This window comes from Lactuca saligna, chromosome 9 (assembly GCF_052625555.1).
Source record: "Lactuca saligna cultivar CGN05327 chromosome 9, ASM5262555v1, whole genome shotgun sequence".
NCBI lineage: Eukaryota > Viridiplantae > Streptophyta > Magnoliopsida > Asterales > Asteraceae > Lactuca > Lactuca saligna.
The window spans coordinates 5,211,237-5,237,112 of record NC_136425.1 but is presented as its reverse complement, the minus strand read 5'-3'; the positions used below and the strand labels follow the sequence as shown (position 1 = coordinate 5,237,112).

Sequence of the window (25,876 nt, the reverse complement as noted above, 5' to 3'; positions counted from 1 at the left end):
CCACAACGCACTTTCGCAATTGTGAAACGTGAAAAGTGTTTTGGATCCGACTAAGCTCCTCTGGTAGCTCTAACATGTATGCCACCTTGCCAACCTTGGCAACGATCCTGAATAGCCCAATGTATTAGGGACCCAATTTTTCTCTCTTCCTGAAGCGAATCACACCCTTCCAGGGCGAGACCTTCAGGAGTACCACGTCACCGACCTGGAACTCTAACTTAGATCGGCGTCTTTCGACGTAACTCTTTTGCCGAATCTAAGCGGTTTGCATTCGTTGTCTAATCTTTTGAATCTTCTCGGTAGTTTGCAAGACTACCTCGGTCTGTCCCATCACCTTATGTCTAACCTCACCCCAACAGATCGGGGTGCGACATCTCTGCCCATACAACAATTCAAAAGGTGGAGGGCAAATGCTGGAATGATAGTTGTTGTTGTAGGCAAACTATGCAAGGGGTATGTGGGAGTCCCAGCTCCCTCCGAAGTCAATGACACACGCCCTCAACATGTCCTCGAGGGTCTGAATGGTCCGCTCGCTCTGAACGTTGGTCTACGGATGATATACTGTGCTAAAATGCAGCCACGTGCCCAGTTCCTCGTGGAGCTTGTTCCAGAAACAGGAGGTGTTGGATCAAAATTATGGTTTATACTTTGCTTTTCTAGGCAACTGTATTTGTCTATAGTGGAATATGTGTTTGGGGTTGTGTTCATGGACAGGTTGGTGTGTACGGCCATAAACGGGTTTACGGCCGTAAACCCGTTCACGGCCGTGAACTCGTGTTTGGCCCATGTTCCATATAAATATAGGTGTAAGGGTGAGGAGAGAAGATAAGTGTGGAGAGTACAGACAAGGAGCTTAAGTGTGTGTATTCTAAGGTGTGTTCTAGAGAGAGAAACAAGACAGAAGGAGAGAATGTGTGTGAATATATTATAAGGATCTTCATTCATATTTTCAATACATCATAGATTCCAGTTATTGTTCTTCTCGTTCTCTTCTATTTTGATCTGGCATCATCTGTTTGATTGGGATTCAGCACCATCAAACGAATCTGATTGATACAAAAGCAAATTTGGGGACTTACAAATGGTATCAGAGCTTGGATTGTATCAGTTAATTTTGTCAGATCTGGAGCTTATTTGATCTTTTTTTGGAAGGATTCTTGCGTTTTTGGATAGATTTTGGAAAAATAGGGGGGTGTTTGTTCTTCGTGTTTTTGATAAAAAATGAGTTTTTGATCGAGTTTTGAAGCAAAAAGGGGGTAATCTGCGAAGAGTTTACGACCCGGTAAGTTTACAGCTCGCACGTGTACGGTCAGAGTTTGCGGTCCAACAGCGTTTCCGGTTCGCACCTCGTCTCGCTCTCAGTGTCGCATCGCATCGCTTCGTTCTCGTCCTCGCATCTCAGCGTCTTCGCAAACAAGCTTCCCAGCAACATCTTATTAAAAAAAGGGAAGCGAAATTAGGGGTGTCGGGGTTCGAACCCGTGTCTACTCTCTATTGATGACCACATGTTACCACTTGGGCCAAGCTACCTTTTGATTTAATCCTTCTGATTTTAATTTAAACCATTCCAATTCGCACCTAATTTCGCAAATTTGACACTTCTAGCCCAAAATTCAAATTTCTTTTATTTTTAAATTCCATTTTCTAAACAAAATTAGTTTTTAATTTTTGACTTTTAATTTTGACTTTTTACTTAAAATTTTAACTTTGACTTTCAAGATTGACCTTTGACTTTAAACTTTGACTTTCTCATTTAACTTTCAAATTTCATTTAGCTTTTCGGTTTGACTTTTCAAGTTTGACTTTTTAAATTTGACTTTTAAGGTTGACTTTTGAGTTTTTAGTCAAAGGGCATATTTTTTTTATAAAAATGAGTTCCTCATCTATTCCGGTAAATGAAGTTTCATGTACTCTATCTTGTGAAGCTACGATTAAATTTCTTCGCGAACAAATTGATTTGCTAAAAAGGGAAAATGAGGACCTAAAATACGAAAGATATCAACTTATGAAATGTCAAAAACCATTAAAAGCTCAATTAGAAGCCAAAATCAAGGATTTCCGAAAGCTTCAGGAAGATTACAACAATAAGTGTAAAAATTACGATCTCATTAAAAGCAAACTTGCTGCTGTAACTGAAGAAGTTAACACTTTGAAAATTAAGTGGGGAAAAATAGATGTTAGTTTCAAAAATTATACCGTGTCAAGTAAGACATTCGAGTCCTTCGTAGAAAAACAATTGAGTTTTAAAGATAATCAAACCAAGGGTTTAGGGTATGACAGTGTGCCACCTCCTTTTAATGAAAACTAGAACCCACCCCTTGAGACCAATGAGGAAGAAATGTCTGCTCAGTATGGCCAAACCCTTGCTCCAGCTTCAGTTAAGACAGAACAATTAGGGCCAACTGAGGATGTTGAGATGAAAGATACTAATGTTTCTACTTCCTGGTGGGACTCCTGGAAGATGTCAGGGAAATTGCAGACTTCCGAAATGTCTTTAATGTCTTTCGATTCTCATTTCTTGTCTACCACGTGGGCTAGAAAGGCATGATATTCTTTGAGAAGGTATTTTTGGGCTTTGACGCAGGAGATGATTTGTAAATTTGTACTGGGTTTGTCACCATAAATGACAAGAGTTTTGCCGCTTGGTAGATTGAGGCGAACAACTCGTTCGTGACAAAGTATATCGGTTTGTACTGGGTTTGTCACCATAAATGATTTGTAAATTTGTACTGGGTTTGTCTACCGTTGTTCCGAAACTTAGAAAAATTGTAACTTCTTCATACGAAGTCAGATTTGGGTGTTATTTTTATGCATGCTCACGGTTTAACGTAATCTACGATTTTCGTTTAGGTGTCTAGGGCTAAAAAGTATTTTATTGAAGTTTCACTTTTTACGTTTATCAGTGTTTTACTAGGTGTGTCGTGGATTTTCGATTGATCATAACTTTTTTGTTATAACTCAGGTTTGAGTGTTCTTTATATTTTTGGAAACCTTGGCACGATATCTAACACTTTATGCATCCCAATTTAGATTTTAGAACACTTCATTTTTATGTTGATTTCTTTGATTCTAAATAGTTCATTATGTTTGACTTTTTGAATGTTACATTGGTTTGAAAAATATCAAGTTGTCACGACATTATGCAGGCTACAAAGTAGTAGTCAAAGTCTATGAAACCGTAGTCAAATAATGTCAAAGAGTAGTCTGATTGTCAAATACCTTACACGGAGATACTGTTTGAAACGAAAAATATATTGTTCGAAAAGACAATACATTATGCAGGCTACAAAGTATTAGTCAAAGTCTATGAAACCGTAGTCAAATAATGTCAAAGACTAGTACGATTGTCAGATACCTTACACGGAGATACTGTTTGAAACGACAAATATATTGTTCGAAAAGACAATAAATTACGCAGGCTACAAAGTATTAGTCAAAGTCTGAAACCGTAGTCAAATAATGTCAAAGAGTAGTCCGATTGTCAAATACCTTACACGGAGATACTGTTTGAAACGACAAATATATTGTTCGAAAAGACAATACATTATGCAGGCTATAAAGTATTAGTTAAAGTCTATGAAACCGTAGTCAAATAATGTCAAAGAGTAGTCCGATTGTCAGATACCTTACACGGAGATACTGTTTGAAACGACAAATATACTGTTCAAAAGACAATACATTATGCAGGCTACAAAGTATTAGTCAAAGTCTATGAAACCGTAGTCAAATAATGTCAAAGAGTAGTCCGATTGTCAGATACCTTACACGGAGACACTTTTTGAAACGAAAAATATATTGTTCGAAAAGACAATACATTATGCAGGCTACAAAGTATTAGTCGAAGTCTATGAAACCGTAGTCAAATAATGTCAAAGAGTAGTCTGATTGTTAGATACCTTACACGGAGATATTGTTTGAAACGACACATATATTGTTCGAAAAGACAATACATTATGCAGGCTACAAAGTATTAGTCAAAGTCTATGAAACGTAGTAAAATAATGTCAAAGAGTAGTCCGATTGTCAGATACCTTACACGGAGATACTTTTTGAAACGACAAATATGTTGTTCAAAAAGACGATACATTATTGACCTTGCCTTTACAGCTCCTGCTTATTTAGGTGTCCGCATGTGGAAAGCCCCTAACCCACACAACCTTACGCACACTAAGTAATTGCTAATTGTCTCTTACAATTCTTACGAAATGAGTTTCTCAGACACTGACCATGAAGAAAGCTTCAACAACTTGCCTGTTTACCTTCATAACCTAAGGCGAACCAACCTGCATACTCACACTCACATCAAAACGAATTTGATGGATCGTCTCCAATCTTATTTTGTGGCTATTGGATGGGTGGTATAATTATTTTCCAAATCCGTTTTGTGTTTTTACATTTGATAATGATTGTACATTTAAAGTAATTGGTGTGCACTAATAAAAATTACAGGTCCATCCCTTCGTGCATTATTTCTTACATGTCCTCTACATAGGTACCGTCCCTCTTAGAGGGGACTACCTAAAAACAATGTTTGTAGCTATTGCTAAAGATGGGAACAATCTGACTTTCCCTATAGCGTTTGGTATGGCGGTTGAAAATAATGTGGTAAATTCTACCTAGTTCCTGATGAGGTTAAAAGAATGTCTCGGAGAGGGTAGGGAAATAGCGTTCATATCCAATATGTACAATGGCGTTAGCTCTTGCGTAGATAATGTTTTCAGTGATTCTTATCGTGGTTACACTTGTAAGAGCGTGCAAAACTATTTACGCACAAGAGTAGGCTCTGAAAAATCATTGGAAACTTTGTTCTGGATAACATTAAAATCCTACACGTTGTCAAATTTTGCACAAATTTTTCTAGACTAAGCATTGATGTTCGTGAAGTGCTTACGAATATCGATAAAAGAAACGGGGGGTGGTGGTTCATTGCGTATTACCCCACCGGACGATATCGGGGAGCATTTTGAACATACAGTATACACGTAGTCAATAAGTATCCATATATTTTAAAAAAAAATTTATAGTAAATATTATTTTAAACAAACTTACAGAAACATATGGAGAGCAAAGATATTGAGAAGGTTTCAATACCCTAACCGGACGACCTAGTTTTGCAACAGGAGGCACGAGTATATGATTTTCCGCATCCACGATGTTGGCAACAATCTTCTTTTTCTTCTTCTACAAAATACATATTAATTTATTTAATATACTTTGAAAAAAATATAAAAATTAATATACAAAAAAGAAATTATAACCTCCTTCACGGGTTGTTTTTGTTTTCTACAACCAACATCATCATCCTTGTTTACTCGATTTGAATTCGATGGACTACCGAATTGTTTGTTCACCGGGTTTGTCATCCGATAACTACCTCCCACATCTTCATTCCCCTACATTCAAAAGAAAAATAAGTTAACAAATAATTGTTTTACCTTGAAACCTTCGTTAAGAATTGATAGTAAATTTATAAAATGAAATATTTTACCCTAAACGTTGCGTCAAAAAATTCATTATTGTCATCCCTTTTCAATACCCTAACCGGACAACGTGGTTTTGCAACAGGAGGCATGGGTATATGATTTTCCGCATCCACGATGTTGTTGGCAACAATCTTCTTTTTCTTCTTCTACAAAATACATATTAATTTATTTAATATACTTTGAAAAAATATAAAAAGTAATATACAAAAAAAATTATAACCTCCTTCACGTGTTGTTTTTGTTTTCTACGACCAACATCATTATCCTCGTTTACTCGATTTGAATTCGGTGGACTACCGAATTGTTCGTTCACCAGGCTTGTCATCCAATAACTACCTCCCACATCTTCATTCCCCAACATTTAAAGGAAAAATAATTTAACAAATAATTATTTTACCTCGAAACCTTCGTTAAGAATTAATAGTAAATTTATAAAATGAAATATTTTACCCCAAACGTTGCGTCAAAAAATTCATTATTGTCATCCCAGTTTTCAAATCGCTCTTTACATTTTATTCCTCGGATTTCTTCCTCCAAGCTTTGAAGTCTTGCCATTATTTCTCGGGCTGTTCTCCTATTAATTCCCACCGTATGAGTTTGAAGTCTTGCCATTATTTCTCGGGCTGTTCTCCTATTAATTCCCACCGTATGAGTTTGAAGTCTTGCCATTATTTCTCGGGCTGTTCTCCTATTAATTCCCACCGTATGAGTTTCTCCGGTGGACTGGGTAGATCGGCTGTTTCCACATGATGGATCAGATGAAGATGCTCCCTATATAAATTTTTTTATATATCAACAATAGTTGAAAATTTTTAATATAGTAGATACTACTTTTAGTATTTTACTTACATATTTTCTAAAGTTGTAGCGTACAAACTTCTGGATTCAGACTAGTAATATATGTCAAGTAATGTGGAGTAGATGACTCGACCTCAGAGGCAATCATCTTTCTTTTCGGTTGATGTGCCTCGTCCTGGTCAACGTCGAAAAGATTGCAAACATTCTCCCATGCTAACCTCCTAAGGTGAAACCACCGCAACATACGAGGATATAAATTGTTTCGTCGTAACGCAGCATTCCCCCGAGCTAGTGGGAACATCTCTCATATCCATATCATGTAATAAATATAAATATACATTAATATATAAGAGTTAGCAATAACTAACAGGGATTATGAAAAAATAAAAACAAAAAAATTTAAAATTATATTATTACCTTCAACGGAATAACAAAATTGGATAGTGTATACACGCAAGGTTTTGTTGGATGTTTGGACATATGATCCTCAAATTTCTTAAACATACCCGACAATCTAGGGTATGTTTTACTCCATAGGTAACTCCCCCACGAGAACCTATATTATGTGCAAAACTATTAGTTAAACGTATAAAAAATAGTATTTTTTTTATAAGATTAAATTGATAAATACATGTTCCATTTATCCAGGTTCTCCACCACCCACAAAATTTTCTTCGTGACTTTGTCTTTGGGTTCTTTTTCCAAAAAACCTTGATTGAGGATATATAGCAAAATCGCACGGACAACATCGTCAGTCGATATCTCATTGAACCGTCGGTTCAAGATAAGTAGCTCTAAATGTTTTACAAGTAACGTAGTGGCCGTGCGACACGGGAAGACTTTGGACCGAAATGTATTATCACCGTATCTGTGATTATAAATGGTTGAAAATTCGATCCTTGAAATAGGAAAATGGCCCATGTAAAGTCCCGAGACAATACAAAACTCTTCCGGCCCAAATGATAAATAACGTCTAGAAAACATGAAATGTAGATGCTCAGCAGCATCACTTTCAGGGGTAGGACGCAACATGTGAAGTAATAGGTCATGAATAAGTAGTCTGTCTTCGGACTGAGTTAGTAGATCCAAGAGATAACCAAAGCTAGTCCTTGAAAATATCTCTCGAACCGGCCCATTCAACAGATTCAAAACTTCATGCAACTTGTGACATGAAGCTTTCACATATATTTTGCATGTCATCTTTTTTTAGGAAGCTACAAAATAAATAAAAAATAAAGTTAAATAAGGTTATATATATATATATATATATATATATATATATATATATATATATATATATATATATATATATATAAACAGTGTTGGAGTATCACACAATAAAACAGTTAAACATTTCATATAATTTATTTACTTTCTATAAAATACCAAAGTAAATTATTTCACACAAATTTTTGTCTTTTCTATTCTACTTGTATAAGTGACAATAACATATTTTATAATAAACCCAAAACTATCAAAACACAATGTTATTTTATCAATACAGTATGCTATAATTGAGACATAGATAGTACATTGCTATTGTATGCTATAATTGAGACATAGAAAATAACATCATTTTTAACAACATGCAAAACATTGAATCATACGATACATATAAGGGGATACAATCGTTACAAATACATTTAAATAATTTTTTTTTAAGAAAATTGAATATATATATATATATATATATATATATATATATATATATATATATATATATATATATATATATGTAGGAGTAGGATCAAATGAGAACACCAAAAAGGTTGAGAAAGCGAGAACAAAGTATATTCTTTTGTGATTCCATGTATTCATTTGTGGAGGAGGAATGATAAATTTTTACGGCTTCAATTCAATTGAAAAGAAAAAGCATATTCATATTGATTGTGCATAAAAATTTATCATTTTGCCACAAATAAATACATGGAATCATAAATGAATATACTTGTTCTCGCGTTCTCAACCTTTTAGGTGTACTCATTTGATCCTTTCCCTATATATATATATATATATATATATATATATATATATATATATATATATATATATATATATATAACCATACATTTTAGGAAACTTATGATTTTTTTCCAAACAAAAATTATAAGATACACACAAGGGGATACAAATGTTTATTGGCTATTAAATTTTAAAAAAAAAATGGTTTTGTTGTGAAACCTACGGTTTCCCCTTTTTTTTGATAAAAAAATTATACCACAAAAAAATACATCCAATTCCTATTCTATTGATACATTTTTTTTTAAAAAAAAAAAAAAAAAAAACATCCGTACGGTTTCATATGAAACCTACGTTGTACAAGTCGACACTGCACAAACAGTGCATTGGGCACTTGTACACCGTAGGTTTCATATGAAACCTACGGTTTTATATTTTTTTTTCAAAAAAAAAATTATCCCCATAAACACAACCTACTCCTAATGACCTAATCACAGACATGGTAAAAATTTTAAAAAGAATTGATAAACGTGGTTGTTCTTCGGATGCTTCATTGAAAGAAAAATGTAGCCAAACAAAAAAAAAAACAATATGAAAATGACCTAATTTAAAAAGAAAAAAAATCATTATATACTTTGGATTAATAGGCCACGAAAAAGTAAACGATCCCTTGAAACAGTAGCCCATTAGGGCAAAAGAATAGTCATCCTCTGTAGTCAACCTAAAGTTGACTATTCTTTTGTGGGCTATTTTTGGCTAAGTGAGTTTTTTTTTTCTTTTTTTGCTATTTTTGGATAAGTAATTAGGAAAAATGATTAGTTTTGTATTTTTCTCTATTTTCTATCGGTTACTATGCTTACGTGTTAAAACATACGCCACATCATAAGTCGCCAATGGACATCATAAGTCGCCAATGGACGGCGTCCAATCAGGATTTAAAAGTCGGTGATTGTTATAGGATTATCCGTTTATAGCATTTGAAGAAATTAAAGTAGGTTGCTAGTTTAAGTAAACATAAAACATATTATGATAGTTAAGAATTTTGTGTTCATGTAAAAAAGTCACCTTTTATAACCACGCTAAACTTAGAATTTTGTATTTATCCAAAAAGTCATGTTTTATAACCATTTTAATAATTTCAATCTTTTCAAATTAGTTTTAGACAAAACTTCAAAAATGGTCCCTGTGGTTTCCAGAAATATCAAGTTTAGTCCCTAAGTTCAAAAAACCTCACAGATGGTCCCTGTGGTTTCAAAACTTTTAACAAATGGTCCCTCCGGCTCACTCCGTTAGCATTTCACCGTTAACTCATTTTTTAATAAAATATTGCAGGGGTAATTTCGTCATTTCAGTTGTAACCTCCTCTCTTTAATATGAAATGATTACTTGCTTGCACATCACTACCCGTCCCTCTCCCAAGAAGATAACCAGTTACAGGTTTAGTCATCGGGTTCATTCCCATCGTAGAAGCAAGAACAGAAATTGGGATTTAGGGTTTTAAGCTGCAGAAATTGCAATGGTGCTATCAATATGGTGTTTTCGAGAAAAATTTGTAACCGTGGAGGACTTAGGAAAAACATACGGTACAATACTACAACAAAACTTGTTTTTTCTTGGTCTATTGTGTTGACGTAAGGAAATCATTGATTTTACTCTTTCTTTTTTTTTGTGTTTACAGAAGGTTATGAGAACTATTTCACGTTGAAGATACACTACAGTAGTGTCTTCACCAAAGCACCTGGAAGGAAATACGTTGATGGTGTTGTAGCATATGTAGATTATGTTGACACTGATTTATTTTCAGTTCATGAGCTTGACGACATGGTTCGAGAACTAGGGTACAAAACTGAGCAAACCCTTTACTACCATTTCTGTATCCCTGAATACCCTTTGGACTATGGCTTAATGCCTTTAGGTAATGATCAAGATGTACTTAAAATGGTATCATATGTCCCTAAAGACAGACTTATTAGGGTGTATATTGAAACTGGTCAGACAAGGGTAGGTAGTTATTACAAGTCTCCTTCTAAAGTTGTTATTGAAGAGTTGGAGCCTGATAGTGTGTCACCTGAAATGAATAGAAAGAAACCTTGTAGGAGAGAAGCAGGCTCATGTAGTAGAAAGCTTGATCTAAACAAGTCTATGAACCCTGATTATGAGCAGTCACAAGTGTTAGATGTTGATGAAGGCCATGATTACTCAAAGAGTATTGTACCATTTATAAGGTCACAAGGTAAACAAAGTCATGTCATTCAAAAGGAAGTGGTGAATCATGAAATTGAAACTCAAGAAGAAGTGATCACTAGTGCAGTTGAAACTGAAGAACAATTGGGAACTTACCATGTACAGGAACCAAGCTGCCAAGCTGATAATGGAGCTAATACTACAACAGTTGATGACTATGAACCATTTGTAGAGGATTACTCACTTTATGCTGATTATGATGCTGAGTTTAATGTTCAAACTTCATTTGAAAAACAACCAGAAGTGGATTATCTAGAGGGTATGGTGAGTGATGATAGTGGAGATGCTTTTTACTCTGAGAGTGGCCATGGTTCTGAGGATAGTGGAGATGATTCTGATGACAGTGAATACAATGTGGATGAGTCTAACATACAATTTGATGTAGATGTAGACATGAGTGAATTCCATAATGCTGTTGATGTAGATGAACATGGAATCTTGAACAATCATTCAAAAGATGATGGGATTGGTGTGGTTGACTTTGATAATGAGTTGGAAGTTATTGCCACTGATGATTATCAATTTGCAGGATTTCATGAAGATGATAGGAAGAGACTGCTAAAAGAGTTGAGTAAGTCAAGTACATGCTCACATGGAGAGGTTCATGTTAAACCATTTCAGATTGGTCAGGTCTTCAAAACCAAGGTTGATGTTAAAAACTACATGAACTCACATGCTGTAGCAACAAGGAGGTCTTTATACCTAGCCAAAAATGACAAAATCCGGATTAGGGTGAAATGTAAAGGTGTTGTAAGTAAGCCTTCTACAGGAGTTGATAGTGGTGGGCCCTCAACCAGAAGTAGGGCAAAGTGCAAGGGTAAAGATGTAATTGCCAATAAAGGTACATGTCCATGGGCAGTCCAAATATCGAGGGCTAATGAAAATCAGGATTGGTTGGTGAAAACAGTACAGGATGAGCATAAATGTTTGCAAACAAGGGCGGTTAAAGCTTGCACTTCCAGATACGTAGCAAACTTAATTGTTCAACAAATACAGAGTAACCCTAAAATTCCAGTGAAAGCTTTACACGAAGAGTTGTGCAAGAAACTGGAGGTAGGAATGTCATTGCAAAAGGTCACTAGGGCAAAGTCAATGGCTGAGCGTATCATTAGTGGGGACTACCAAGTACAGTATGGATTTTTGAGGGATTATGTGTTGGAGCTACTCAACACTAATCCTGGTACAACAGTTAGGATTGATGTGTATCCAGAAACCTCCATGTCTGTTACCACAAGAACTTTTAGAAGAATATATGTCTGTTTAGGTGCATTGAAGTTAGGATTCAAATCTGGATTAAGAGATTTTCTAGGTCTGGATGGTACTTTCATGAAGGGCCCTTACCCTGGGCAAGTGTTAACTGCTGTAGGGTTGGACTCAAACAATGGCATATACCCTGTAGCATATGCAGTGGTAGAGACAGAATCAACAAGTAGCTGGACCTGGTTCTTGGAACTGTTAGGAGAAGATCTGGATCTGGGACCAAATTCAAACTTTACCTTCATTTCAGATAGACAAAAGGTGTGTACCACCTAACTTTTTTATTACCTTTACTAAATACATTTGGTTAACTAATGTTGATTACATTGACTTTTGTTTAGGGAATAATACCAGCAATGGAGAAAGTATTCCCTAGTGCAGAACACAGGTTCTGTTTGAGGCATATCCAGGAAAACATGAAGAAGCAATGGAAAGGAAAAGACTTAAGTGACCAGCTTTGGGAGTGTGGTAGAGCAACAACAGTCAATCATTTTAACAGAGCAATGGATGAGTTGAAGAAGATCAATGCAGAGGCTCATGCTTGGGTGTTTAAGATCCCAGCAAACACTTGGGCTAAATCTCACTTTAGTGGTAAGTTTCTAGAAATTTATTGAGAATTTTTAATCTTCCCTTTTGTGTGTTTACTATATGTGTAATTGTCTTCTGTTAATATATATTATTCAGGAAGGGTACATACTGATTGTTTGTTGAATAACCTTTGTGAGGTATTCAATTCAAAGCTAGATGAAGGTAGGGATAAACCTATTATCACTTGCTTAGAGTATATTAGAGAGTATCTCATGAAGAGGTTATGTGTGGTGCAAAAGGAAATAGATAAGTGTGAAGGACTTCTAACCCCTACTGCAACTACACTGTTTGAAAAGATTAAGGTTGATGCATCAAAGTATGTGGCTAAATACAATGGGGCAGGGAAGTACCAAGTGGCAAGCACATGGCAAGACCAATATGTGGTAAATTTGAATGATCACAGTTGCAGTTGTAGGTTTTGGGAGATTACAGGTTTCCCATGTAGACATGCTGTTTGTGCTATATGGGACAAAATTGAAAATGGTGAAAATGCCCCACATGTTGATGAATGGGTCCATCCTTGCTATAGGTTATCAACATGGAAAGCCATGTATTTCAACAAAATTGATCCATTGAATGGACGTACAATGTGGCCTAAAAGTGACTGCCCATTCACTTTACTTCCACCAAAACATAAGACACAGGTTTGTATTTAAAGTACACAAAATATATAGTATACATGTGAACATGGAATGAATTCAATTTTAACTATAGTATATCAACATGTGTAGGTTGGGAGGCCTAAGAAGAAGAGAAGAAGGGGTGTTGATGAGCCAAACAGCCAAGCTGGTAGATTGAGCAGGAAATATTTGGCAGTCACTTGTTCAAAGTGTCATAACAAAGGGCACAATTCCAGAACATGTAAAGGGCAGGGAGGCAGTGGTGAAGTTGGAGGAGGCTGAAAATTGACTTTTTAGTGGTTATTAGGATGTTGGTGTTGTAGGTATTTAGAAACTTATGTAATGTGTACTTGTTTGAAGATGTGTTAAGAACTTGAAAACTTTGCATGTAATGGTGTGTATGCACTTTTTGGATCATGGTTGTGTTAAGAACTTTATAACTTTGAATGTAATGGTGTGTATGCACTTTTTGGTGATGAATTAATATGTTTTGTGTACTACCCTTCACTTCACAGATCAATTAATAACAATGTACATTTCAATTGCAAATGAAAACCATCTTCAAGATGCAATTACAATACACTTAACAATTACATTTCAAAAACATTCAAGAAATTGAACAATGAACTATAACAAACTACATTCCATTACCATTACCATTACCACTGCATTACACATTAATCTGATACATAAACCAAATACAACACCACCAATTCCAAAACCACCTACATAAACTGAAAGCAAAAAAACCCCTATCCGATTAAAATTAAAAAAAACCCTGCAATGGTTACAAACCAAAAACCAAAACTCCATTACCATCCAAACCTTCAGAAGATATTTAGAGATTAAAATAATACCAAAAAAAAAACACCCATGAACAAAACAACATCAGCTGGTAGTTCCACAATTCTGCAGTTAAAGTGGCGACCCTCTCCTCCAATCGATTCATTGATCTTATCAAACCTGGAATCACCACCAATGCCCTAGCACACATAGGGGGATCAGACCATCGAATGAAACCACATCTTTTACAGTTCCAAAATTGCCTTCCAGGGTTACGATCCGTCCATGAAGTGATCTTCGTTGCTTCATTCCCACATCTGCAAGTCACCATCTTTGAATCAGAAGCGATTGGATGTCGTGAAGGGTGCAACGGTCGAGCAACAGTGGAAAGGAGGAGAGATGATCGACTGATGAAGCTAAAGGATTTGCCCAAAAATCGGACATGCAATTTCTTTTAAAGAGTGGAAGTTACAACTGAAATGACGAAATTACCCCTGCAATATTTTATTAAAAAATGAGTTAACGGTGAAATGCTAACGGAGTGAGCCGGAGGGCCCATTTGTTAAAAGTTTTGAAACCACAGGGACCATCTGTGAGGTTTTTTGAACTTAGGGACTAAACTTGATATTTCTGGAAACCACAGGGACCATTTTTGAAGTTTTGTCTTAGTTTTATAATTTTTTAAAAATTCATATTTTTTCTAAATTCTTTTTGCAAACGAATTCATAAAACAAATTTGTAGAAACGTTTTTTTAGTTCTAAAGATGGTTATAAGAAAAGATAAAAAGTTATAAAAACATTTATTTAAAAAATGAATTTGTAAAAAAAAAAAAAAAAAAAAAAAAAGGAAGTTATACACTGCGAATTTTCAGAAAAAAGTTGTATAAACATTAAACAAAAACAAATTCATAACAAAAAATTGAACTTATCGGCTATCGCATGCAAAAAGGAATAATTTTTTGGATACATACAAAATAGTTGGTCCTATATAAGCGACATTATCCCTTTATATAAGCGACATTATCCCTTTTGATGAAGGTAATATATATATATATATATATATATATATATATATATATATAAAAGAAATCTAACTATTTCTATAAATAGATTGAATATAATAATATTATTTTTTTAAGACGTCCAAACTATTAAGCTTGAAGTACAACCCATTTATAATATAATAATATTAAAACTTTAACCCTATCTTTTATCCCCTAAAAATCTGGTATCAAATTAATATAAGAATTCATTTGTAAATTGAACCCGTCAATCTCAACACTTCAGCCATTTAAAGCGGTCAATGTCAACAATTTATAGAGGATCTCTTCTCTCACATTGGTAACAAGCCATCTCATAATATCTATCTTTATAATCCCTTCAAAGTAAGAAATATACACACACTCTCTGGAAGAACCCTAACCAGTAATCAAGACAATATAACCACCACCACCACAGCCGCTCTGCCTCCTTCCGCCTTCAACTAACAACTATCATGACTACCGCCCTTCCTCTCACCCACGACATGAACTTTCTTTTGGAACATAACATTTTTCTTTAAAAAAAATATCGTTGAAAGAAGCTATTTGTCCCCGCTGCTGTGCGCGGGTAACGGCTAGTATATATATATATATTATCTTTCTTACAATAAACCCCAAAAACATGTTAAAAAGCGGGATAAATCGTATGAAAAAGAATAAAATTTTGAAATTTACAACAAAAAGAAATCCCAATCAACAAACCTCGGAGTTCACATGAAATAGCAACATAAGAAGGCGAAAAACGTGGTGATGCCACCAAAAATCCACAATCGATCCAACCAACTTTCATATCGCAGCTTTTCTTCTTTAATCTCACTCTGCGCTTTGGAATACAAATAGCAAGACTCAAGCGCCAAGCTATAATTCTTGCTTCTATCACACCTCAACCCTTGTTTAAGCACAAGCAAACTGTTCCTCCCATTAACATGCGCACCTTCCATGTCTTCTAACTGCATACAAAGTTCAGTCAGTTTCAGGGTCGTGTGGGCCCCAGCGGTGGTGGCTTCGGTCACCTGAAACTTCATGGCGAGGATGCATTCCACCATCTGACATGGAAGAATGTCTTTGGCTGGGAGGATCGACCCGAATCTTAGCATGAAATCTTTGTCTGTGGGCCAGTGTCTTTGACCGGTCAACGGACTCCAGCTTGATAAATTGGCTGCTTGTTTGACTTTTGTGTTGACCACTATCCAACTCAGCCTGATTCCATCGCAAAGCTGTTTCCAAAGTTTCCCGTCTTTTCTCTCTCTTTCCATTGAGGTCACCACAGGCAAACCATCCGTAACAGAAAGAGTAACTCCACCTGATTCATTCATTTCAAGTTCATAATATTCATCACGGGTTAAATTTAAAAATAAATAAATAAATAAGAAGATTTGGGTGGTGTATATGTATACTGTCTATATGGTATGAGGGAAGAAGGAATGAAATGATTGCAATTATATTGGTAGCAAAATGCAAGTACATTGCAATTATAATTTACAGGTGAGAAATAAAGCAGATAAGCATTATCGGTAAAGAAAGAAATGTAAGTATGTTGCAAGCATACCCGTGTGGTCATCGCCTTGACCCGTGAAGTCAAACAAATCGATCCGAAACGGACAATTAGAAAACCAGCCATCAAAACCATTTGCATTCGGTATGCCCCAAATAACCTTGGAGCAGATTATTTTATCTTTATATTTAATATCCACCATCGAAACAAAATCAGAAGGCGAAACATTTTCAAATTCATCAAAATCCCCATAATATTCGGCTTCAGTCAGTTCTTCTGTATACTCGGGATAATCACTCCATCTAAATTCGGGAACCTCCTTGTTTACAATAAGAGGGAAACAATCTCCATAGAATTTTTTAAACCCTCCAATTGATAATATCAGGTTTTTCACATCATCTCTTTTTGTTGAAGGCCACATTGAAGAACATACATCTTCCCATAACCTTTCTTCTTTTGACATGGAACTAAATGCTGCACATGCACATGATGCACTTGCTAGGGTCGCACCATCGAGGCGTCTTAGTATGTCGTAGAAGAGATCACTGCTTAATGTGCCCATATTTTCAATTTGTGCCACTGACATTTTTGTAGTTCATCTATCAAAAATAATCAGATTCTAAAAAACCAATAACAAGTCGTAAGAAAGCTAATTGATTCTAATTCTTCAAGTACCAACAATCACTATTCACTTCAACAATGCACATATAAACACCCGTTTTTGTTTAAGTGTGGTGTATTGATAAAAAAAAAATGTTTCTAATTGAAATAAACATAATGATAATACATATATCATATATGAATTGTGTATTTGTAGTGGTATGCCCGAAGTACTACCACTCCAAAATTTGAAAGAAGTACTACATTTATCAAGAAAAGGTTTCACATGGCATTCCAACAAATTCATACCAAGTCTTGTGCATTCATCCTTTGATATGAAATGTACTTCAATTTTTGCAAACTCAAACCAATCACTGAGACCTCAATTTGGTTAAAACTGATTATGATTATAATTTTCAGCTCATTTAGGATCAAAATAATAGCAATTTTAACCACACACAGCAAGTCTACAATCACGCGAATTACACCTCTAGAACACAGTTAGCACTAGAATCTTGACAACGAAAACGATCTACAAACAACAATACAGTCATGGGAACTGAAAGTAGTTACAAATCCACACCCAAATCTCAAAAAAGATCAAAGCTTAACAAAATTATAACAGAACGCACCTTCAGAAGGAACCCATGTGAGCCTTGATCGGAATATCAAGAGGGTCGAGAGGGGGACAAAAAAAAAAACAAAAATAGCACCACTCCGGGGATCTGATGATCAAATTTGGACCCAAGTCCGAAAATTTAGGTCACCCAATTTGGGAGTAAGAATTTGGGAGTGAGAAGAGTGATGAGTGAGGCTTTTATCGAGTTTGAGCCAACGACGAACGGTGTTATTGGTGTTTGGACATTCAAGACGATTGATACTTGACGGCAACAAAGATAGAAACACTGACCAGGATGTACGTATACATACCGCCTACCGGCACCTCTGTGGAGCCCCGCAGACAAAGCTTCTAGAAGATTTTGTGGCTTCATGGTTATTGGTGATTCCGTTATACTCACCACACACACATGATATTTACCACTAAACACACCACTTCATCTCAATTTTTTTATTTAAATTTAATTCAAAAATACATTAAAATCATTTTTTAATACTAATTTTTCCACTAAATTAAAATATAAAATTACATTAAATAAAAATTACATTAATTGAAATTAAAAAAAAAGATAAAAATAACAATCAAAATAAAAATTACATTAGTTAAATTAAAAAAAACTAAAAATTCCAACCATAAATAAAATAAGCTACCCCTACGCCTACATCGGACTCGAACCAACTCTTTCATTACTTGGAAAAGTTCCAAGTCTTCACCCTCAAGATCGTCCGCTTTCATTTTCAAGATTTTCATATCGGTTTTTGTTTGGAGTGTCTCTTGTGCTTCTTGAAATGATGTTTGTGCTTCGATCATTTTTTGTTCCATCCGAGTCATCACCTCGGCCTTCGTTTCTTGAAGTTGCACATATCGATCAAATTTATTGTCAAACATATCCATAACACTAGAATTCGAAGATGTTGACACCGCTTTTTTTTGCTTTATTTCTTCCAACGGACCGACGAAGAGGTTGATCGTTTTCAAGATCTATCGGATCGTCGTTGATGTCGATGTGTGTTCGGCCGTCCGATTGTTGAGAAGTTCCATCCGGGTTTCTCGAACGCTTTGAACCGGAAGATTGGGAAGTTCCTTCCGTTTGCTCTTTCCATTTTGGGGCGTCTTTCAATTTTAGCCACGGTATCATATACGGAAAAGCTTTGCGTGTTGGCGTTGTTTTTTTCAAATTGGTCCATGGCCGCCTTGAAAACATCTGAAAACATCAAAATCGTTCGAGCCGCTTTTGCGTGTGTTTAGGAGGTTGTTGTAGATTCCTCCAAACTTGGTGCATTTTAGTCGAATATCTCGCCATTTCGACGTATTTGATCGGCATTTTGAGTTTCACTTTCCATTAACTCGTAAAAAATGGTTCGAACTTTTTCCTAATAACTTCCGTAAGGCTGGCTATCTCCTACAATTGGATCTTCGGAAGCCGCCACCCATACATCTGCTAACTTTTCTTCTTCTTTTGTCCATGGGACCCTTTCTTGGGTGGTAGTGGGTTGGACCGGTTTTTTTTTCCTTTTTTCTTTTTTGGTTGCGGTGGTGGTGAAGGTTGCGTTTCTGGAACAAAATCCGATGAAAGTGGTGGTTGTGAAATTGGTGGTTGTTGTTGTTGTGACGATTATTGTTGGAGTTATTGTATTTGTTGGAATTGTTGAAATTGTTGGTATTGTTGTTGCATTTGTTGTTGTTGGAAAGCCGGAAAAGGTTGATATTGTTGTTGGAAAGGTGGTGTTTGTTTGATAGGGGAACCACTTTGAAGTAGATTGATAAAACCGCCTTGAGGTGACTCCATAGCCAGGACTTGGCGAGGTGTCGTATCTAACGTAAAAGCGTTATCGGGTTTACGATTTCTGTAGTTTGGAGTGGTGTTTTGGTTGGGATCCATGACTTTTGGTTGTGAAGATGTAGTATGTAAATTATGTATAGAGATTAAAAAGAATGGTGTGAAAAATAAGAAGTAAAAGTGTTGTATTTATAGGTAAAAATTAAGAAGTTAATTGGTAAATTTTTTTTAAACAAATGTAGCCGTTGAACAGCTATAAAAAATGGATGCAATTTTATTGGTCGTGCGAGTCCGTTGTCCTAAACACGAATGACCACGAAAACGAGCCACCACGAAACAACGGGGTGGTGTGCACGCCCGTTGTTCGTGGCCAGCTCGACCACGAACCCACTCGTTATATGTATATCATTTGGCCTAACAAAGTAAAAACCGTTGTGGTGATTGGTTTAAGATGTTGTTTGAGAATGCTTTAAAAACAATTTTTTATTTTTTACTTTTCAGAAAACTAAAAAAATGCAAAACATGTTTGTCTAAGTTAAAAAGTTTTTTTTAAACAACTTTTAAGCAAAAGAAAAAAAAGGTTGGTTTCAAAAGTCACAAAAACATGATTTTTGGGATTTTTGGAACTTTTATACTTCTTAAAATCAATTTTCTGTCTTTTTACCATTCAAATACATTTTAAACCATAACTTTTGGAAAGAAACATATTACAAATAGTCTTTTTATATAAATGACTTTTGAGCTGAAAAAGTTATCACAAACATACCCTAAACCTCGGTTTAATTTAGTTTCTATGATCCGAATAATTTATATATATATATATATATATAGGTATGTATGTATATATGTATGTATGTATGTATATATATATATATGTGTGTGTGTGTGTGTTTTATAAAATTATACAATATAATTTTTAAAATATAATGTATAATTTTATAAAACATAAATTGTTGTATATAAAAAAAAATATTGTGTACAAATCAGCTTTCAGATTTTAGGATTTGTATATATTGTTTATTAGTTGTGATACTCATGTATTACATGAGTTTATTGAAAAAAATAAACAAACATGAAAATCTAATAATTTAGAAAATTTAAATTTATAAGAATAAAGTAAAATATTTAATTATTAAAATTAAAATGATTATTTATCTTTTAAATTTAAATTAATAATTTAAATAAATAAGCAACTAAAACAATTGAATTTAATTTAGAAAATTAAAAATTATAAGGAAAGTGATATTAATGAGTTGGATTTATATTTATTATTACATTTAATTATTATACGGAATTTAATAATGAAAAAAAAAAACACAAAATAACACATGAATATAATTTAGTTTAAACTTACCACAAAATAACATGTGACATAATGAATAAGAGAATGACAAGTGGCAAACTTATTTTCATTTATTAGGTTTTATATATATATATATATATATATATATATATATATATATATATATATATATATATATATATATATATATATATATATATATATATATTAAAATTCAAGAATTTGACATCCACAAGTTCAAACATTAAAAATATAAATAACAAGTGGTATATCAATTAAATACATTTAAAAAAAAATACAAGTATAAGTTTCACGTCGATTGAGCAATTCGATTTGTTTTGCAAATGAATTGTTTTAAGGTGTTAAGTGAAATCCAAAAAATAAGTCCAATAAAACGGTTTGATCCGACCTAAAAATCGGCATAAAACCGATGATAATTAAATCGCTCATATACCCTGGTCTCGGTAAATCAGTGGTTCAGTGGTTAATTCATCAACATATGTGGATCCAATCTGGTAAATGCTAATCAACAAAATGGTAATATTTCTTTCAAAATAATTAGACAAATTTATGCGGTGTGATGTGCCAATTCAAGTTGATTCGATACAACTATATATATATATATATATATATATATATATATATATATATATATATATTGTTGGATTAGTGTTTAAGTCCATAACTATTTTGGTATGTACTTGACCCGATTATGAGCATGGTCCTTTTGGGTTGCCTTCACCATAGCAATATGTAGGATGATTTAAGGAGAGAAAGGTTTAAATATGATTTATTAATATATTATGAGAATAATATATTAAAGGAGAAATCATATTGTTTAATTAATATTAGTCAATAATTAATTAAGAATTAATTTTGTGGCTAAAAGAGATTAATTAAATATACGGGACTGGACTGCAATTATTGGATAATTGAGTTATTGGGCTAAGGAATGCTAAAGGAATAATGGGTGAACGAAATTATGATGGAAGCCCATCATATTTTCGTCCATAGCCTTGTTGAGAAGGTTCCATGGACTGCTTAGAGTTTAAGTTGTCCATTAGGGTTTTGACTGAAACCCTAGCAGCCCACACTAGTATATAAAGGACCCCTTAGGCCCCAAAAACGTGGACAACTGATTCTCTAGGGTTTCTAGTCGTTTTTGGGCAGCCTCCTTTCTTCTCCTCTTCATCCAAGTTGTATATGGTGTTTGTGACTCCATTAGAGGTGCAGCACTTGAGGCACTAAGCTTTTGAAGCCAATCCAAGAAAGGAATTGATTGTTATTACTATATAACAATTAAAGGTAATTCTCTAAACCCTAATTCAGTTTATAATATGTTAGATCTAAGTTTATTAGTCTTGGATTCAAAGCATGCACAATAGAGAAACCTAGATCCAAGCATTAGGGTTTGTATGAGCACATAGGATTGTTCTTATGCCTAAAACCCATCAGTGGTATCAGAGCCTTGATTGGTTTCAATTGTATGTGATGCTATGTTAAATTATTTACTGAAAAACGAGTTTTTTTTCCTCTGCCCGACTCAACTCGGCGAGTCAGTATCTGGACTCGGTGAGTTGGCCCTACTCGGCGAGTCCATGTTTGACTCGGCGAGTCAGTGCGTCAGGCAGAGGGTATTTCGGGATTTAGCTGCTGTTTTGACTTGGATTTGATGCTTAAATTGTTTTATGAAGTTAAAATCCGAATTTTATCTTAATTATATGTTTATCCTTGCCAAAACAATAGATAATTTCAAATCTTTTAAATATTGATTGTTTATGTGATAAATATGGATTATTTAAAGTTATTTGGTAATTATCTAATGACTAAAATAAGATTAGGTCAAATATAGTTAATTATGAAATTAATTGTTTAATTTGAATTATTTGTTGTTTGATCCCTAATGTTTTGAAATGTTTCAAAACTTGCCCTCAAGTTTTTGGAATTTAAAATTTTGATTAAAAGTTTAATTTTGAAATGTTAAATTCTAAAACCCTAGTAATTTGAAAAGTTCAAATTACACCCTTATGGTTTTATTAATTAATTAAAGTGTATAATTAAAAGTAATTTAATAAACCCATAAAGTTTTGGTTTACATTTAATTAAATTAAAAGTATAATTTACTAAGATAAACCACCTAGTATTTTAAAAGTGTAATATACACTCTATACTATATATAACATTAAAAGTCTAATATTATATATGTATGAGTAAAAAGTCAGTCTTACCATTAGTAGGCCTCATTCACGAAGCTGGTCTATAAGGGGTGTTTAAGGAAATTGCCTATAAAATGGCGATTGAATGGGTATCCACTCTTACCCACCGCACTCTTGACTAGTGGAGGGTCGTTAGCCGAACGGGTAGGATAGGACAGAAACCTTCCATTATAAGTATAATGAAGTACAAAGTAAACTAAATGCTTATACAAATTCCCAAATCATAGTTACTTTAGGCAAAATGTGAAATTGTATGCTAACCCATGGAATTACACTTCGTACCCTTGTCAAATGTTAGTGGAGCGTGTGTGGTTAACCGGCACACTAATTTGGGGATGACATTGGTAGCGAAGGGTGACTCGATGTTTGTCATAGATCAATGGAGCGTGTGTGGCTAACCGGCGCATTGATTAGGTGATAGTAGCATTGGGTGCACCACGTGATTCGTATGGTTATTCACACCTTGTTTGTGATCCTCGGCATCCCAGTCACAAATAGTAGGGCATAAAAAAGATTAAACATGCCATTGAAAAGTTCAATGAATCTCAAAAGATCTAGGAGTTTCAATTCATTTAAAACTTAAACTTCTTTTTCGTTTTTCATGGTGGAAATTGGTAAATCGTCATTTACCTACCTTCAGATATTCTGCAACTAGATTACGGCATCCCTCTTCTAGGTTGTAGAGTATTGTGTTGGATCCTAGCTTGATGTTTCATTTGGGTGTTACATCAAGAATTCTAATCAACATAACTTGAATTTTCTCCTGTTTTATAGATGTCTGAATCTTACAATGGTCTTCCCAAATCCTTTGGAACAAGCTTTCCAAATGAAGATGACGTTCCGAGATACGATCAAGGAAATGAGAGTCACGCTTCACTTCCTCCACCTCCTCCAATTATTCTCCCTGACCCACAAGTTCAAAGGCTTGAAAAGTTCAAGCTCACTCAATCCCTTTTGGCGAGTAAACACGAAGATGGGAAACCTATGTGTGCACACGTCTTAGAGATGAAGTCACACATTGATAGGTTAAGCATGTTGGGTGTCGAGATTTCCAGCGAGTTGGCTGTTGACCGGGTTCTTCAGTCACTTCCTGAATCATATAGTGAGTTCGTTAGAGAGTACTATATGATGGACCACGACGTGACCCTAATTGATCTCACCTATTTGCTTATAGCTGCTGAATCAGCAATAATTTGGCGTGCTGGTCAAGCAAATTTGTCTAGTGAATCAAACTCCCAAACTTCAATGGACACTGGCAACATTGGAAGTCCAGAAAGAACTAAGTCTGTGATTGTCTGATGTGCTGTGCCAAAGGAGTCCATCTGCTTTTATTGCCAAGAGAAGGGGCATTGGAGACGAAGCTTCCCTAACTACCTGAAAGATCTAAGAGATGGGAGAGTCAGGACGTATGGCTCTACTTCAGGTAAAATCCATTATCTAACTTTTTTGAGTTCCTATTCTAGATTCTTAATACATGATGTGATAAGATTACATTTTGATGTTTTGTAGGATCGAAGAAAAGAGAGGAAGCTTGAGAAAAGAAGTGAGCTGAATCTAATCATGAAGAAACGGATTTCGATCGCATTACTTGAAGAATGGATTCTTGAGCTACTACTTGGAGTTAGAATAGATTGTTAAGAAATATGTAATAACATAGTTTTTCAATTGAATTACATTGTAAGGACAAATTTTTTACGCAATAAAATGAATTTTGATTTTATCTTATTTATTTATCCTTGCGATGGCATGTATGAAAAATTGATGTTTGAATGTTTCTATTATTAGCAATAATGGATTTGATTCTTAATTGTATTATTTGTGGAAGTGTCAAGAGTTTACCAAGTAAGGAGAGTTTCTCATCACCCAAGTGTCAATTGGACAGAAATTTGGAATCATGCAATGTGTATTGTATGATGAATGAAAAACTTTCACATTTGGGAAACTTAGACTAATTCTTTGACAAAGTGTCAATTGAAGGACTAGGAGATCAAGTACACTAGGTTGTGCGTTGATCAAGTCCACCACAAGAGTGACAAAGATATTCGTCATGATTTACTAAAGTTTAGTAAATATGATTATACTTATAAGATTAAGTGTAATTCTAAGTTGATAGAAAGAGTTTCAATGAATAGTAGAACGAATAAAGAAGAATCAAGTAGGCAGAAAGATAAAAGTTTCTCTTTTCTAAGAAGAAGGGAGAGTACCTTTTACTGTGTTTTATGATAAGTCTTAAAGATTAAGAACCGTGTCTCAATAGATCATCTAAGTGAGTCTTAGTGCAATTGCATGTCTAAGAAGAGGTATCAAGTATTGTAGAAATGGTTAAATCAATAAGTCAATCATACTTTGTTCCAATATCAAGTCTTAGAGTCAAGATTGTGACATTGAGTGAAAAGTCTTAAGTAGGTTTATAACACTCATCAAATGTGGAATTTGGAAAAGTTTTCTTATTCTTGCACATTTGAAATTGGTAAGTTGTGCCGTCTTGGATAAGACAAAGACCAACTGGGACTAATTGTGTGAAGTGTTTTGTCTTGATAAGAACTACACTAACTCTTGAATATTTGGTTTGTCAAGAAATGTTTCTTGACAGGAGAATCTTATATGTCAAAGAGTCAGTGGGAGTCTTAATGGTCTTGAAAGGTTTCAAGAACAAATCAAGAATAAACCCTATCATCACTAGCACACGACTTGAGGTTTACAACCTATCGTGTTGACATTATTTTGTTTTTTGTGTCGTTCCAATTGAGTTAATTGTGCATGTGAGTTCTATGAGTTCTCATTTGAATGCATAAAGACAAAGTAACTTGATCAATGGATAGTACATTGATATATAACGATAAGTTACTAAACTACTTGGAAGACATGGTGGGAACTCGTGTTACCATAAGGCAAGAAATCAAGATTAAGAAAGTTCAGTCCATATGAGTTTGGATTTGTCGCAAACCTTGGTTTTTGGCAAATTCACATGGATATTAACTCATATACCATAAAATCTAAGTGTCATAAGATTCCCTCCTTCATGAAAATGACTGTGAGGAAATGCTTTCACTAAGAGAGATTTTAAGAAGATAGCGATTGTGAAAATTGT

General features: G+C 34.6%; 3 protein-coding genes across 7 annotated transcripts; 1 reads left to right on the top strand and 2 right to left on the bottom strand.

Annotated features, from left to right (window-relative positions):
* Positions 1 to 4,346: 4,346 nt before the first annotated feature.
* Positions 4,347 to 7,468, bottom strand: LOC145017738 (uncharacterized). 3 transcript variants are annotated; one of them, XM_078975709.1, is made up of 5 exons: positions 6,913 to 7,468; positions 6,333 to 6,837; positions 5,934 to 6,254; positions 5,259 to 5,393; positions 4,347 to 5,181 (listed from the first exon to the last, which is right to left on the bottom strand). In XM_078975709.1, exons 3-5 carry the CDS (start codon positions 6,150 to 6,152, stop codon positions 4,987 to 4,989), a joined length of 549 nt encoding a protein of 182 aa, XP_078831835.1. In that variant the 5' UTR covers positions 6,153 to 6,254; positions 6,333 to 6,837; positions 6,913 to 7,468; the 3' UTR covers positions 4,347 to 4,986. The 3 variants fall into 3 exon arrangements, with proteins under 3 accessions (XP_078831835.1, XP_078831836.1, XP_078831834.1); XM_078975710.1 differs by having other exon boundaries at positions 6,333 to 7,468; XM_078975708.1 differs by lacking the exons at positions 5,934 to 6,254; positions 6,333 to 6,837; positions 6,913 to 7,468 and adding exons at positions 5,489 to 5,629; positions 5,704 to 5,833 and having other exon boundaries at positions 4,349 to 5,181.
* Positions 7,469 to 12,489: 5,021 nt separating this feature from the next.
* LOC145017530 (uncharacterized) lies at positions 12,490 to 13,429 on the top strand. The gene is made up of 2 exons (XM_078975549.1): positions 12,490 to 12,973; positions 13,061 to 13,429. The coding sequence occupies exons 1-2, from the start codon at positions 12,542 to 12,544 to the stop codon at positions 13,229 to 13,231; spliced, it is 603 nt and encodes a 200-aa protein (XP_078831675.1). The 5' UTR covers positions 12,490 to 12,541; the 3' UTR covers positions 13,232 to 13,429.
* A 1,875-nt stretch (positions 13,430 to 15,304) lies between these two features.
* Positions 15,305 to 17,823, bottom strand: LOC145015523 (putative F-box protein At2g36090). Of its 3 annotated transcripts, none has more exons than XM_078974007.1 (3): positions 17,500 to 17,823; positions 16,322 to 16,886; positions 15,305 to 16,075 (listed from the first exon to the last, which is right to left on the bottom strand). In XM_078974007.1, exons 2-3 carry the CDS (start codon positions 16,851 to 16,853, stop codon positions 15,483 to 15,485), a joined length of 1,125 nt encoding a protein of 374 aa, XP_078830133.1. In that variant the 5' UTR covers positions 16,854 to 16,886; positions 17,500 to 17,823; the 3' UTR covers positions 15,305 to 15,482. The 3 variants fall into 3 exon arrangements, with proteins under 3 accessions (XP_078830133.1, XP_078830132.1, XP_078830134.1); XM_078974006.1 differs by having other exon boundaries at positions 16,322 to 16,866; XM_078974008.1 differs by having other exon boundaries at positions 16,322 to 16,846.
* Between the last annotated feature and the right edge of the window lie 8,053 nt (positions 17,824 to 25,876).

Coding starts and splice junctions, on each gene's coding strand:
- LOC145017738 (XM_078975708.1), bottom strand. CDS start 5,808: ATGACAAGCCTGGTGAACGAACAATTCGGTAGTCCACCGAATTCAAAT. Junction 5,394..5,488: donor TTTTTGACGCAACGTTTAGG/GTAAAATATTTC, acceptor TTTTGAATGTAG/GGGAATGAAGATGTGGGAGG. Junction 5,182..5,258: donor AAAAACAACCCGTGAAGGAG/GTTATAATTTCT, acceptor TGTATTTTGTAG/AAGAAGAAAAAGAAGATTGT.
- LOC145015523 (XM_078974007.1), bottom strand. CDS start 16,853: ATGTCAGTGGCACAAATTGAAAATATGGGCACATTAAGCAGTGATCTC. Junction 16,076..16,321: donor TCAAGGCGATGACCACACGG/GTATGCTTGCAA, acceptor TGAATGAATCAG/GTGGAGTTACTCTTTCTGTT.
- LOC145017530 (XM_078975549.1), top strand. CDS start 12,542: ATGAAGAGGTTATGTGTGGTGCAAAAGGAAATAGATAAGTGTGAAGGA. Junction 12,974..13,060: donor CACCAAAACATAAGACACAG/GTTTGTATTTAA, acceptor CAACATGTGTAG/GTTGGGAGGCCTAAGAAGAA.